The sequence below is a fragment of the Raphanus sativus genome, chromosome 2 (assembly GCF_000801105.2).
Source record: "Raphanus sativus cultivar WK10039 chromosome 2, ASM80110v3, whole genome shotgun sequence".
Classification (NCBI taxonomy): domain Eukaryota; kingdom Viridiplantae; phylum Streptophyta; class Magnoliopsida; order Brassicales; family Brassicaceae; genus Raphanus; species Raphanus sativus.
The window spans coordinates 9,928,517-9,942,212 of record NC_079512.1 but is presented as its reverse complement, the minus strand read 5'-3'; the positions used below and the strand labels follow the sequence as shown (position 1 = coordinate 9,942,212).

Here is a 13,696-nt window from a genome sequence, read left to right as displayed (position 1 = left end):
TGCAGCCTCTTCTTCTGATTCTTCTTTTACCTCTCCCTACATTCTTCCACAGATCACATCTCGCCTGTGAAACCATCCAGTTCCAATGTATAATGGACCGCCATTTCCATCCAATCCTTTTTATATATTTTACACATCCCGGAACATACAAAGTTAGTAAGCAGAATAAATATTTTACAAATTCGGAATCTATCCTTGTTTGTTAGTCATATTCTTTTGGCTCATAGAATCCCAATCTTACAATATTTTAAAACATTTCGATTAACCATTTTGATGTTTGTTATGTTTTACTTTTATTTTATTGATTCCTTTCCTTTTCATTTTTGAAATTTTATATTTTTATTTGTTCATACACTCTTTTTTGTTTTTCATATTATTTTCTCTACTTTCATTATTATTCTTCAATTATTTATTAAATATATTGTGCGTCTTATAGTTCATATTTTTCTTCTTTAGTTTTAAAGGTTTTAAACTTATTATGCTTACTCTAGGCAAAAAAAGAAAAAGAAAAACTTACTAAGCTTACATTTTTTTATAATTTGGTATTTCATTTCTAGCAAGATTCTGTTAACTTTCTTAGTTAGATTATTATTTGAGTTTTTTTTTTTGAGAAAAACCAGCAGACGTCTTCTGGAAAAGGAAATACATGAGTTTAATGATGTATTACTCCCATTTAGTTGATTTTCAAAAAAATCCAATGTTTTTTTTTTGTCGTCTCAAAAAAATCTAATGTATTGAGCCTAATTTGAAAGCTTTCAAATTTCAGTGGTTAAAACTAAATTATTTAGATTAGTTTTTATTTGAGTTTTTGAAAAAACAAGCAAACGTCTTCTTAAAATGGAAACACATGAGATCCCATTTAGTTTGTTTAAAGCAAGTTCCAATGTATTAAGCCCGGGGATTCTAAAAATCGGTCTAGGCGGCGCCTAGGCAGATTAGTTCGGTGCTATCCGAAACGATTTTCTTAAAATCTTATTTATACCGATTTATGCGATTCAAATTGGTTTAAACTATTTTAAATCGGTTAAGACGGTTTAAATCGATCTAAATTAGTCTAAATATATTAAATTAAATAATAATATTATTACAAATCTACAAATTTGTCTAACTTCTTTTTTTGTATATTTAGTTTTGATAATTCATCACAATAATTTTATAATTAAACTTAAAAAATTAATTAACTATTATTTAAATAAAAATGATTTGAATAAATATCTATCGTTTATTTAAAAGGGTAATAAAGATATTTAATAAAAATTGGATTGAAAATGTAGTGTCAAAAATAAAATAAAAAGTTAAAATTACATTCTTTATGAAATAAATGGAGTATGACAAAATATTTAAATTAAGTGAAATTAGAAACTATTACAGATATTATATCAGTAACTCTATCTATTTGTAGAACTTTTAGCATTCAATATATTTTCATTATCTTTTAGCATTCTATTTCATAAAGAATGTAATTTTAACTTTTTATTTTATTTTATTGTGATTAGTTATCAAAATTAATATAAAAAAAGAAATTAGAAATTTTTTTGTAGATTTGTAATAATATTATTATTTAATTTAACATATTTAGACTAATTTAGATTGATTTAAACCGTTTTAACCGATTTAAAATAGATTAAACCAATTTGAATCACATAAATCAGTACAAAAAAGATTTAAGAAAATAGTTTCGGGTAGCACCGAACTAGGCTGTCTAGACGCCGCCTAGACCGATTTTTATAACTCCAGGCTTAATACATTGGAACTTGCTTTAAACAAACTAAATGGGAGCAATTTAACATTAGTCTCATGTGTTTGCATTTTAAGAAGACGTTTGCTTGGTTTTTTCAAATACTCAAATAAAAACTAATTTAAATAATTTAATTTAAACCACTGAAATTTGAAAGCTTTCAAATTAGGCTCAATACATTGAAACTAGAAACTATTACTGATATTATATCTGTAACTCTATCTATTTGCAGAACTTTTAGCATTCAATATATTTTCATTATCTTTATCCTATTATTTTTTTCTTTGCATTTCTACATATTCTCGACTTTAGATACATGTTCATATTTTTCATTTTTATGATTTTTCCTTCCTTAGATTTTCATCTTTCCTCCCACTCTCTCTTTCCTCACTGGCTAGATTTCTCTTGGCTTCTCTAGATCTCTACAAAGTTATATTTTAGTTTCCGAATAAAAGAAAACAGGAAAACCTCTTTTATTATTTTATTTTTTTACAACAAACAATTATTCTACTACTCAAACTTGAGATGGCCTGAATAATCAGATCGAAATAAAACAATCAAAGTAGCAAAAAAATCTATAAAAAGTATGAGCAGTCTTAACTAATGAATCAGCTATCACATTATGTGTCTTTGGAATGTAGCAGATTCTTGAAATCCATATAGCACATCTTAAGAGTTTTTGAATCTTTCTAATTTAGTTGAGAAGTTTGGCCATACTTGTAGTTCCGTTAACATTATGATTAGATTTTTACAATCTGAGAATGTTGAAACCTCTTTTATTTATAAGAGGGAAAAGAAGACCTTAAATTTTATCATGTTGGACCATGACTGTGGTAGGTTTTCCTTTAAACCCAAAAAAATTAAGTTGAAATTTCAGACTGTTACAAAACTTATGTTAATATTAAGATTTTTGAATCTGTTTTGAGAATCCCTCACCGCCAATCTACAGAATACGAATATTGAAGATTAAATTTGGTGATAAAGCTCATTATCTAGTCTATCTAGAAGATGTAACAAGAAAATATCAATTCTTATAACTTTAAAGTCGTTATGGGAAGTTTTTATTATTATAAAATAGAGTGTGACAACTTTTTATTTCCAGGAAAGGAGGGAATCATGTTTGGCTGGATCTCACCTAAATCCACATTCCCATACCCTCTTCCTCCTCTTGCGCACATGATTCTTTCTATAGTTTTACATTTATATTGTTTTTTTCCTATGTGACGTCGACCAAACATTGGCTAGAGAAACATTTATGTGGGTTAATATTTTGCTTTGCCTTTAGGACCATTTTGATATTAGAGTTTCTTGATATTATGTGTTCTATCGAGACTCGGATTACTATATTTGTTTCGGATATATATATATCAAGACTAGATGAAAACAAATTAGATAAAGTCAATTAGTTTGGTAACAGTATGGTTATAACTTATAATGACAGATTCGGCCACCTACCTTCATAAAACATGTCACATGTCTTTTCCCTTATCTTATTCTCCTTTTATATTTTTATTTGTTAATATAAATTTTCTTTTTCTTTTTATCTTTTTCCGTCTCTCCGTATCAGTCAGCTGCTTCTTCACTTTCCATTTCCTGTGCATTCAGCAATGTCGGGTTGAGTCCATATTGTAATTTTACAGTAGGGGAATTCTATTAAAATATTTCTACTAAATTTTATTAAGTTTTTAATACCTAAACAATTTTGCTATGCATTTTAATATGTATACTAATTATTTTTTTAATTTTGATATGCAAACTTTTAAAACTATACCTATTTTCAAACCCAAATTATGTTTATTTTAGTCAAAATATTAATAAGTTTGTAGTTTCAAAAAAATATTAATAAGTTTCAAATGAAAATTTTAAAATCTCTATGATATAAGAAAAATCATAAAAATTCTAATTTTAGTTTAAATTTTAAGAAAGAAAATAAGTAAACTACGGAAAAAATATTAAGTTAAGAAAAAACTCAATTCAGAGGAAAGTATTTTTTTATTTAAACAAAAAAATATATTTAAAACTTAAAACTTCTACACATTTTAAGATTATTCATAATTTAGTTAACTTTCTTTGTAAAACTTTTAGAGAAAATTTGTATTTTATTTGAAATTTATTAATATCTTCGATTAAAATAAATATAGTTTAAGTATAATAGATATAGTCTTACAATTTTGCATTTAAAATAAAAGAATAGTTAACTAAGTATTCAATTGGATAGGAAAAATATTTAAATATTAAGAAACTTAAAATAATTTAGTTGAATTACTTTTGTGAAAAATTTTATTTGGTTTGCCATTACGCTGAAAATATAACTTTAAAGTAATAGATAATTAGGTACAATTTGCCACTAGTTCCCCGGTAATTATAAACTAGTTCAAGTTTCTGGAAGCCTTCTGCATCAGCATTATCTATGACCTATCTAGATCGACATGTAAGAAAAGAATAAAGTAATATACGAAATAGTCCAAAACTCTGTTCACATTTCACTCCTGGTAGGTAATGCTTATTATTTTTTATAATACTTTTTTGGAAATCAAAAATGTTCATATATATCTCTATAATATTAGTTTTATACTTTGCAATATTACACTCTTTTGGTGATTGTCAAATCGACACTTTTTTTTTTTTTGCCATCTGAAGATTTTATTAAAAACAGACAGGTCCAAAAGAGGACGAGCCCAAACCGATACATACAAACAAGGCAACAGCCCGACAAACTAAAAGTCCGAGAAGGCTAAAACGAAAATGAGCCTAAGCCCAACCTATAAAAACTAAACGGCGCCATCCTAACACACGTGTCCGAGATCGATGCTAAGCTTCCACGCGTCCGTCTTGACCAACGCACGCTACACGTGTCGCTTCCACTTCGCATCAAACCGAAACCGCCGGTGTAGACTTCCGGTCACCGGATCCCGACATCCCACTAGACCAAATCGAAGACTCTTTCTCCGTCAACTTTGTCGCCAACAATCCACCTCCAACAACAGTATTGAAGATAAAGGGTTCCTCAGCGGGGTTCCTCAGCGAGTCATCTCCAGCTGAAGACCGCCGCTAGACGAGCGCCGCTTTACCAGACCACACTTTCGGCATGCGGGAAAACCGCATCCAACTTCATCACCCCACTACTTCCAGCGTGGAGAATCAATCGATAAGTAATCGAGATCTCTTCCTGGATACGAAAGCTTGGAAACGTCAGAGAACCACCGAAAACCGGCCGTACACACCATAGAGAAGATGGCGACGCCAGAATCGAAGCCAGACGACCACCGTTAGACAAGCGCGCCGCCGGAGTCAAAAACATCAGATAAAACCGATCCGGTAAACTACTAAACATAAGAAAAGAGAAAAAAACAAATTGAAGAGCCGGACCGACGGTGGCTATGATAGCCCACCCGTCGGCCGGAATCGGTAATCACGGCGGAGCTTTTGTCTTAGAGAGAGGTCAGAGGATTTCAAGAGAGAGAGTTTTGATGGTTTTTGTCAAATCGACACTTATTAAGAACTTAACATTCTTACCAAAAAAACAAAAAAACGATTGTAGGATAGTTAAAAAAGTAAGTAGAAGATAGTGATGTTATAATTGATACCGGTTTAAAGCATGTTTTGACTTCTTGTTTTACCGACTGGTAAGTAGTTAATATTTAAGAAACAATGTAAAAAATTTACCACAACGGTAAAATAATATATCTTTCGTACAAAATGTAATATTGTTTACTAACTATTAAAATCATCACAATTGGTTAGAAGTATCAAAATGACTATTGTAATATTGTTTACTTCAAGAGGTAATAATAGTATGTAACAGAATCAAAACAAAATGCCAAGAACTGAAGTAAAACAATGTCTATAGATATTCAAAAAGGACCCACACAAGAAGACAAATCTAAAAAAATACCCATTTTTGGGAGATTTTTGCCGTTTCGTAATTCTTACTAGAGTGACAAACGCGCCGCCATCGCCGTATCCCGCCACGGCTTAGACCCGACCCAAGAAGTCGACCCGGACCCGGACCCGAGAGTTAGGTCAAGATTCAGCTCCATATCTCCTGAATGATCTCTGTAATAACTATCTCCGTTTTGTCGGAGATCCTCGTCCGTTGTCGTGCTGCTTGTGGACGCGCCGTTATCGGAGGAATTTTCCGTCTTCGGTTTGACTATAAAAGCGTATTCAACGGTGTCGTTTTGAGGTGAAACAATAACAGTGGTTGTTAATCGTGACGACGCCGTTTTTGCATCAGTCACGGCGACGTTATCTTTAACCGGACGATGAGTTTGGGGGTCGATTCCGTGGCTGAGAAGCTTCCTCTTAATATGAGTGTTCCAATAATTTTTTATTTCATTATCTGTTCTTCCTGGTAATCTTCCAGCGATCAATGACCATCTGAAAAAAAAAATATTAAAATTTCGTAAACTGATGGTGACTCTGTTCTGTTTCTTGAAAATTTTTGAAGAGTTTCTTTTTTTTTTTCTTGAAAAAATAATTTTGAAGTTTTTTTTCCGGGAAAGAAAGATAGAAGAAGAGAGATAGAAACTTTGTTTACTTGTTGCCGAGTAAGCTATGTAGCTTGATGATGACTTGGTCTTCTTCATCAGAAAAATTTCCACGTTTGAGATCCGGACGAAGGTAATTAATCCATCTCAATCTACAACTCTTACCACACCGTAACAATCCTATTGCAATCAAAAGATTTATATATAAGAGCATGGTTTTTTTTAATTGGAACTTAAGAATATGATCGGTGAGAACTTGTCAAACCTGCGGATTTAGGGAGTGAACGCCAGCAACCTTCGCCGTGATTACGGATGTAATCGATGAGACGTTGGTCTTCTTCTTTGGTCCAAGCTCCTTTGTTTGTGTGGGCTTTCTCGCAACATGGAGACCTTCCCATGATGAAGAAGGTGTGTGTGTGTGTGTGTGTCTGAGAGAAAAGAGATCAAGATGTGAGGAGAGTTTTGAGTTGTATAAAAAGAAGTGACTTTTGACCAAGTTGGTACATGACTACATGTGATTATGTGAGAGAGAGAGGCTGTGCTTTGTTGTGTCGTGTGTGGGCGAATTGGTAGGGGACTCTTTTATTTTTTCTTCTTAAATTTTGTTTTCGTTTATTTTTTTCTCTTTTACAGAGGAAAAAAACAAAGAAGAAACTGATTTTTTCTTTTGGATTTTAATTATTATTTTGTTGAAGAAAAATGGATATTTCTTATAATTAGTTGGGAGTTTTAAAATAAAAATATGAAATTGTTGAAAGCTCTACGAATTTTACTTTTTTCTCTCCTAAATTTTCAAAGAAAGATAGGCTTCTCGTCCTTTTGATTTTCAGATTTTCAAGAATTTTCTTTATTTTTTAAAAAGTTCCTTGTTTACTGATGGGATAAAATATATATGGCGTTAAGTTACTTTTGCGGAGGAAGAATAATAGTATTATAATGATTCAACTCCGAATGATTTCAAGTGGACTCAGTAGAATTGATATTTCAGAGTTTTGTCTTGTATTTTAATTCCGGTTGCAAGGGATTTGATCATTAGCTGGGGTTAGCGTGAGAAATGAACATGCAATCTGGTTGGAGTTCGGTGGATTTTGTTTCTGACGGGGTGTTGCGGTGCCGGTTCATTATATATATATATATATTTATAAGAGCATCTCTAAAGACAATATTTATTTTAGAGTTTGTGAAATTCTTTATCCGAAATTATAAAGTATTCTTCTATAAAATCTTAACTTCAAAACTGTTTGTAATTTATTTTATAATTGTTATATTTATTAAAATTAATGTAGATCTATAAAAGAAATATAAATAGCTAACCAATTACAAAATTGTAAAGTGTTTATCTATCAATTTTATCTCAAATAAGTGATATTTTCATAGTTCTAGATAAAATTTAATGTCATTTGAAATTTGTAACCAATTACAAAATATTTTTTTTATAAGTTAAATTAATTTTATTTACTATTATTTTATGTAACCAAGATAAATTATTTAAAATTTTGTGTTTTCTTAATATTTGTGCAAAAACCTTGAAGACCTCTTAAAATTATAAAGAAGGAGCATAAAACATATTACAAGAATATAAATTAATAAAATCTTACACTATAATATAAAATTATAAATAGATATACATATATTAAAATACAAGAGAATACCATATTATTCTCTAAAAATATTTTTGTAATGCTTCTTCATCTTCAGTTATACAAATTTGTTTGAACAATATTTTAGTGAAGTTCCGGAGCAAATTTTTTTGACCATTAGTGTTGTTGTAATATTTAACTATATTTAATAATTTTTGTCTTCATGTAACTTTAAAAAAAATTATTAAATTTCTTTTGTAATATTTTTGTTGTCTAATTCTAGTTTTAAAATAATAAATTTTATTAAATATTTTTTAATATAATTTTACTGTAAAACTTGAATTTATAAAAATAAATCTAAAATAATTATGAAATATGAAAAACTTGAAGATTAAACGATAAACAAAAAAAATACTTAAGAATCATAAATGTATATATTACTAACTATAAGGATCAAAATGCAAATAAAAAATGAAACTTCAAATTTGAAGTTTTGATTAGTGAAATTTCAAATATAAAGTTTCATTTCTCGAAACTCTAAATTTAAAATTTTAAAATTTGTTTTTGGAAAGCAAGAACCTCTATATTTAAAGAGATAGAGCTTTTTTGAAGACGCTCTAAACGAAAAATTTTCATTTAACCTTCCTCTGGTATGCGATCTAGAAATAATTTTATCAGAGACAAAATTTAAAAACACTATTAATACACGACTTTTTCTTGGGTTCACCCCCTAGGGTGAACCTTTAGATTCACCAACCAATAGAAAGTTGTTATTTTAAATCTAGTATCTTTTAATTAAGGAAACAAAAATAACTTGCCAAATTATATTATACTTTTAAAATAAATAAAAAGATTAAATAAATAAAAATAACAATAGTTCTCAGTAAAGATTATTTTTAAAAATATTTATTTATAAGATTTGGAGTTTAGTGTTTAAGATTTATAGTTTAGAATTTATCCAAATGTTTAGTGTTTTTCTAAGGGTTAGAGTTTACCCAAGGGTTTAGGGTTTACCCAAGGGTTTAGGGTTTAGGATTAGAGTTTAGGGTTTAGTGTTTTGTTGACAACATGTTTAGTGTTTTTTCCAAGGGTTTATGGTTTACCCAAGGGTTTAGGGTGTATGATTAGAGTTTAGGGTTTAGTATTAGAGTTTAGGGTTTAGTATTAGAGTTTAGGGTTTAGTGTTTTGTTGACAACATTAATTTTTTTTTAATTCGTTTTTATATACTGTTTTTATTTATTTTTAAATTTTATTTTGAAAAAATAATATAATTTGACAAATTATTTATTTCCTTAATTAAAAGATATTGAATCTAAAATGACAAGTTTCTATTGGTGGGTGAACCTAAAGGTTCACCCTAGGGGGTGAACCCAAGAATAACTCTTAATACACATACAAATAAAAGTTTCCAACAGAGACATTGGCATTTTCTATAAAACTACACTACCTATAAAAAGATCATGGTGGGCAATTTCTCCACCCACGCACCAAGTATCTTTGCCTCTGCAGCTCTTTGCACAGTACATGTGTTGGATTCAAAGTTCATCATCTTTGTTCAAATTGTATTGGTTTTAACGGCAGATCAAAACTGTTAAGCTTAAGTCAGTGATCTTCTAAAACTCTATCGAATTTCTCTTTCATCAAACAAATATTCTATTACTTAGATTACAAGTGGACTAAACAACTGTTCGGAACAAAAATCTATCATACTGTGATTAACGACTCAGATTGCAAATAAATAAAAATTCATATTTAGTGAAGATACTATACCTAATCAGGAAAATATATTTAAAAAAAATATCATATAGATTTAGGAAATGCTTCCTAACTTTCTTAAAATAAATTTTGTTTTGGTAAATTTTGGAAGAAAAAGTTGAAAAAGAAAAATTAGAAATAAAATATAGGAAGATCTTTGAATTTTTTTTTAAATTATTTTTTTTTCAAAAATAATATTTCAGTTTTATTATGAATAATCATTTGAATATTTTTAATTTTATGTATTTGTAGAAAATGATATAATTTTCTTTTATAGTTTAAATAAAATTTATTTTGGTTATTTTAACTATTTGAGTATTAGTTTGAGAACAAACACTTGTTGTGGAGCTATTTGAGACAATTATTTAATATATGTTACATTTTATTTTGTGCAATCTATATTGAGTTTACAATATTTTTGTGTGACCAAACTTGAAGAAAGCGATTGATACACAGAAATATGATATGAGAATTTATAAATATTTTTTTAAAACACATATAATTATTTCCTATGTATATTTTTATTCATATATACTACTAGGATCAGAGTCTTTATGGAAACTAATATATTCATGGTAAATTTTGAATTACATTTTATTTCTATTATAGAGTAACCTTTTCAATAAAAATAAGAAATTTAAATAAGAAATATGATATTGTATCAATGGGTAACATTAAAATTGATATAGTGGTTCCACAACCTTCAAATATAATATTGTACCAATGGGTAACATTAAAATTGTTAAAAACAGTCGATGATTATTTCAAATGTAAATGTATTGTTTATTTGTAAACTGCAGTTAAAAAAAGAATAACATTAAAACAACATAGTTTTGTCGCTACTCTATCTAGGTGATTAAATAATTATAAACAGTACAAAAATAAGGGAACTTTTCTCCTCATTGGTAGGAGGAAAAAAGGATGATTTTGGGTTTTTGGTAAGGTTAAAAAAGAAGGGTTTATTTTTCGAATAACCAAAAAATAAAAACTACATATGTACAGAAAAGGTAGAAAGAGTTATAGACTGATAGTAGGAGAGAAAGGGTGATTTTAGGTAGTTAATGAATTTGTGTATTTTTTGTTAGTTGGCGTAATTTCTCCGGAAAAGAATGCTCAATTGGCATGATATGTTTATTCCCTATATATTAAAAGAAAAATATTGTCATTTAATATTTTCACATTATATTGGTTATATGACAGTTTCAAATCGATTTCAATTTGAATATGCTGATTGAACTCACAATCATTTGACAATTAATGTGTTTATATTCTAATTTTTTAACTTCACCTGTAGAAAATTTAAGATGTTTATACTAATTTTTTAATCAACTTATTTTTAATTCTCGCATTTTTAATATGTGTATTAGTGGACTGAAATTCTTTCCGTACAATTATTAAATAATATCATTTTTTAAAAAAATTACAAAATTATTAAGATTCATATCAACTAAAATATTGGAATGAGAATGTTTTTAAAAATTGGAAGTTTCATATATTGCCGAACTTAGCAGTGGTTGAGACTTCTGTATATAAATGCAATAAATAATTGTGATTGGTTATGAATTAAAAAAACCGAGGTAAAAAACTACACACACAAAGTCGAATCTTTAGTTCAGCCAAATATTGCTTTTCTTTATGGAATTTTTACACTTAACCAAAAATTAGAAACATAATCAAATTACTAGAAAAATAAGAAATAAGAAAGGTTTTTAAAACGGAAGATTCGTGAAATTGGTTGAAAAATTCAGGTGCCGAATGTAGAGATTACATTATTTTCCACACATTTGTAACACTTTTTACTCAATTGTATCGTGTTTTATTATATTTACTAAAATTTTTTTATAAAAAAATACATATTAATGGCTATAGACTACGCCAATTTTGCAATATACCCAACAATATTGACATAATGGCGAACCATTTTCATTGCTATTATTAAAGTATAGTCTAATAATTATGTATGTTAAATAAACTGAAATATATGTTTTAAAATTATTTTGTTTTTCTTTATATTAGTAGAAGAAAAAAATTTGGATAAAATATCTGAATCCATAGAATCGAACTGAACTAGATTTCAATGTAATATTAAATGCAAACAAAAATTGATTAAGTATTCAAATGGATCTAAAATTTTAATATCCAGATAAACATACCCGAATTTCATCCAAATTAAAATATTTTGGATACCAATAATATCTTAAATTGCAGTTATATATTTAAATATGTTAATTATTTTAAATTTTTTTTAGATATTGAAAAATATGAAAATATCTAAAAATTTATCAATATAGTCAAACATATATATATCTAAAAACCGAAAATGTTCAAAATACTAAAAAAATATTTTTTTCTCCATCCAAATATTTAAGTTCAATTATTTTTATGTAAATTTAAATATTTAGTCTTACAATATTTTAATTTTTATTGTTTTATATTAATTTATTTTTGAATTTTGGGATTTAAGTATAATTAAAATTTTGTTAAAAATACATAATTAAAATATTAAGTATCCAAACTTGAATCGGTACGCATGTATAAATATATGCACATCTCTGAAAAAACTATACAACAAACTTTTTAGTACAACATACAATAAATAATCTAATAAACTATTTTATTGCGCGAATTACTGCCTAGTCTCCCTATACATTAAAAGAGAAGTCACTTTAGTGATTTCTGCTTATGTGGCGATCATACAAGACACTCTCGGATTAATTCTTATAATCTTATTGGTCGATTTTTTTTTAATTTCTTTTTGAATTATTTTTTCCATCGGCCAAACCTTTCCAAAAACACATACCATGTAATTAATATAGTTATATACGTTTTTAACTAATCGATATATATTTCAAAGGTACTATTATGGTAACTTAATAATGACATATTTAAGTGACAATGCAAATATATTAGAGTATTAGTAATTTAAAATAATTTAAAACCATAATATGTTTAGAGTAATGGTAATTTTAAAAAAATCATATTAGAGTATTAGTAATTTAAAATAATTTAAAATGTCTCAGAAACTATAATTTATAAGAAAAGAAATTAGAAGAAACCATAATATGTTATTATTTACCGATCACAAGATCATAATTATTATAGTAAAAAAATGTTATTGAAATCTAATGAAATCATAATATGTGTAAAAAATGAAACATAATAATTATTATAATTCCGGACATGAAATTCAGTGTAAGTCATAATGAGATGAAATCATGGTTAAAAATGAAATCATGTTAATCCTCCTATATATTAAAAGAGAAGTACATTTGCCACATGGCGCTCATACAGAGCTTCTCAGAAAAATTCTAGCGATTCTATTGGTCGAATTTTTGTAATTTTCATTTTGATTTATTTTTGAAATCGAGCTACTAATTGGAAAGTAACACTAATTGTTAATCTCATTAATTATAACTTGCGCAAGAATAATAATAAATACGTGTATTAATTGCTAATCTCATTAATTATAACTTGCGCAAGAATAATACTAAATACGTGTATTAATTGCTAATCTCATTAATTATAACTTGCGCAAGAATAATAATAAATACGTGTATTAATTGTTAATCTCATTAATTATAACTTGCGCAAGAATAATACTAAATACGTGTATTAATTGCTAATCTCATTAATTATAACTTGCGCAAGAATAATAATAAATACGTGTATTAATTGCTAATCTCATTAATTATAACTTGCGCAAGAATAATAAAAACATGGTAAATATCATTTTATGACGATAAAAATTTAATATATTTCTTTAAACGATTTCATTATTTATTGTATGAAATTAATTACCTTGGCGTCATTAATACTCTTCACGCCTCCTTTTATATATATAAAGGTGAATGTCGAGGTCTTAAAACACAAACATTTCTTCTCTTTTTTTATCGTGATAGACCATACAACAATCTTAATGACGCCTATTATTTTCTTTCTTATTGCATGTTGAACTTCTCCTGCGAGTTTCATCACAAGAACCTAACCGCACTTATTTGATACTGCAACGAAACAGAGAAGATGGCGCTTATATACGAGTTCATGGATAATGGATCCTTATTGAAACCTATGAAGCTGCAGAAATACAAGTGCGTAAGAAGAAGGTCTGATTTAAACTTACTTGTCCTCATAA

At 27.8% G+C, this 13,696-nt stretch overlaps 1 protein-coding gene across 1 annotated transcript; it reads right to left on the bottom strand.

Annotated features, from left to right (window-relative positions):
• Positions 1 to 5,485: 5,485 nt before the first annotated feature.
• LOC108839667 (transcription repressor MYB6) lies at positions 5,486 to 6,786 on the bottom strand. The gene is made up of 3 exons (XM_018612420.2): positions 6,494 to 6,786; positions 6,279 to 6,408; positions 5,486 to 6,118 (listed from the first exon to the last, which is right to left on the bottom strand). Exons 1-3 carry the CDS (start codon positions 6,624 to 6,626, stop codon positions 5,671 to 5,673), a joined length of 711 nt encoding a protein of 236 aa, XP_018467922.1. The 5' UTR covers positions 6,627 to 6,786; the 3' UTR covers positions 5,486 to 5,670.
• Between the last annotated feature and the right edge of the window lie 6,910 nt (positions 6,787 to 13,696).

Excerpts from the sequence above, each read along its gene's own strand:
- LOC108839667 (XM_018612420.2), bottom strand. The coding sequence starts at position 6,626 with ATGGGAAGGTCTCCATGTTGCGAGAAAGCCCACACAAACAAAGGAGCT. Across the intron at positions 6,409-6,493 it reads TTCACTCCCTAAATCCGCAG|GATTGTTACGGTGTGGTAAG; the intron begins GTTTGACAAGTT and ends TGATTGCAATAG. Across the intron at positions 6,119-6,278 it reads CATAGCTTACTCGGCAACAA|ATGGTCATTGATCGCTGGAA; the intron begins GTAAACAAAGTT and ends TTTTTTTTTCAG.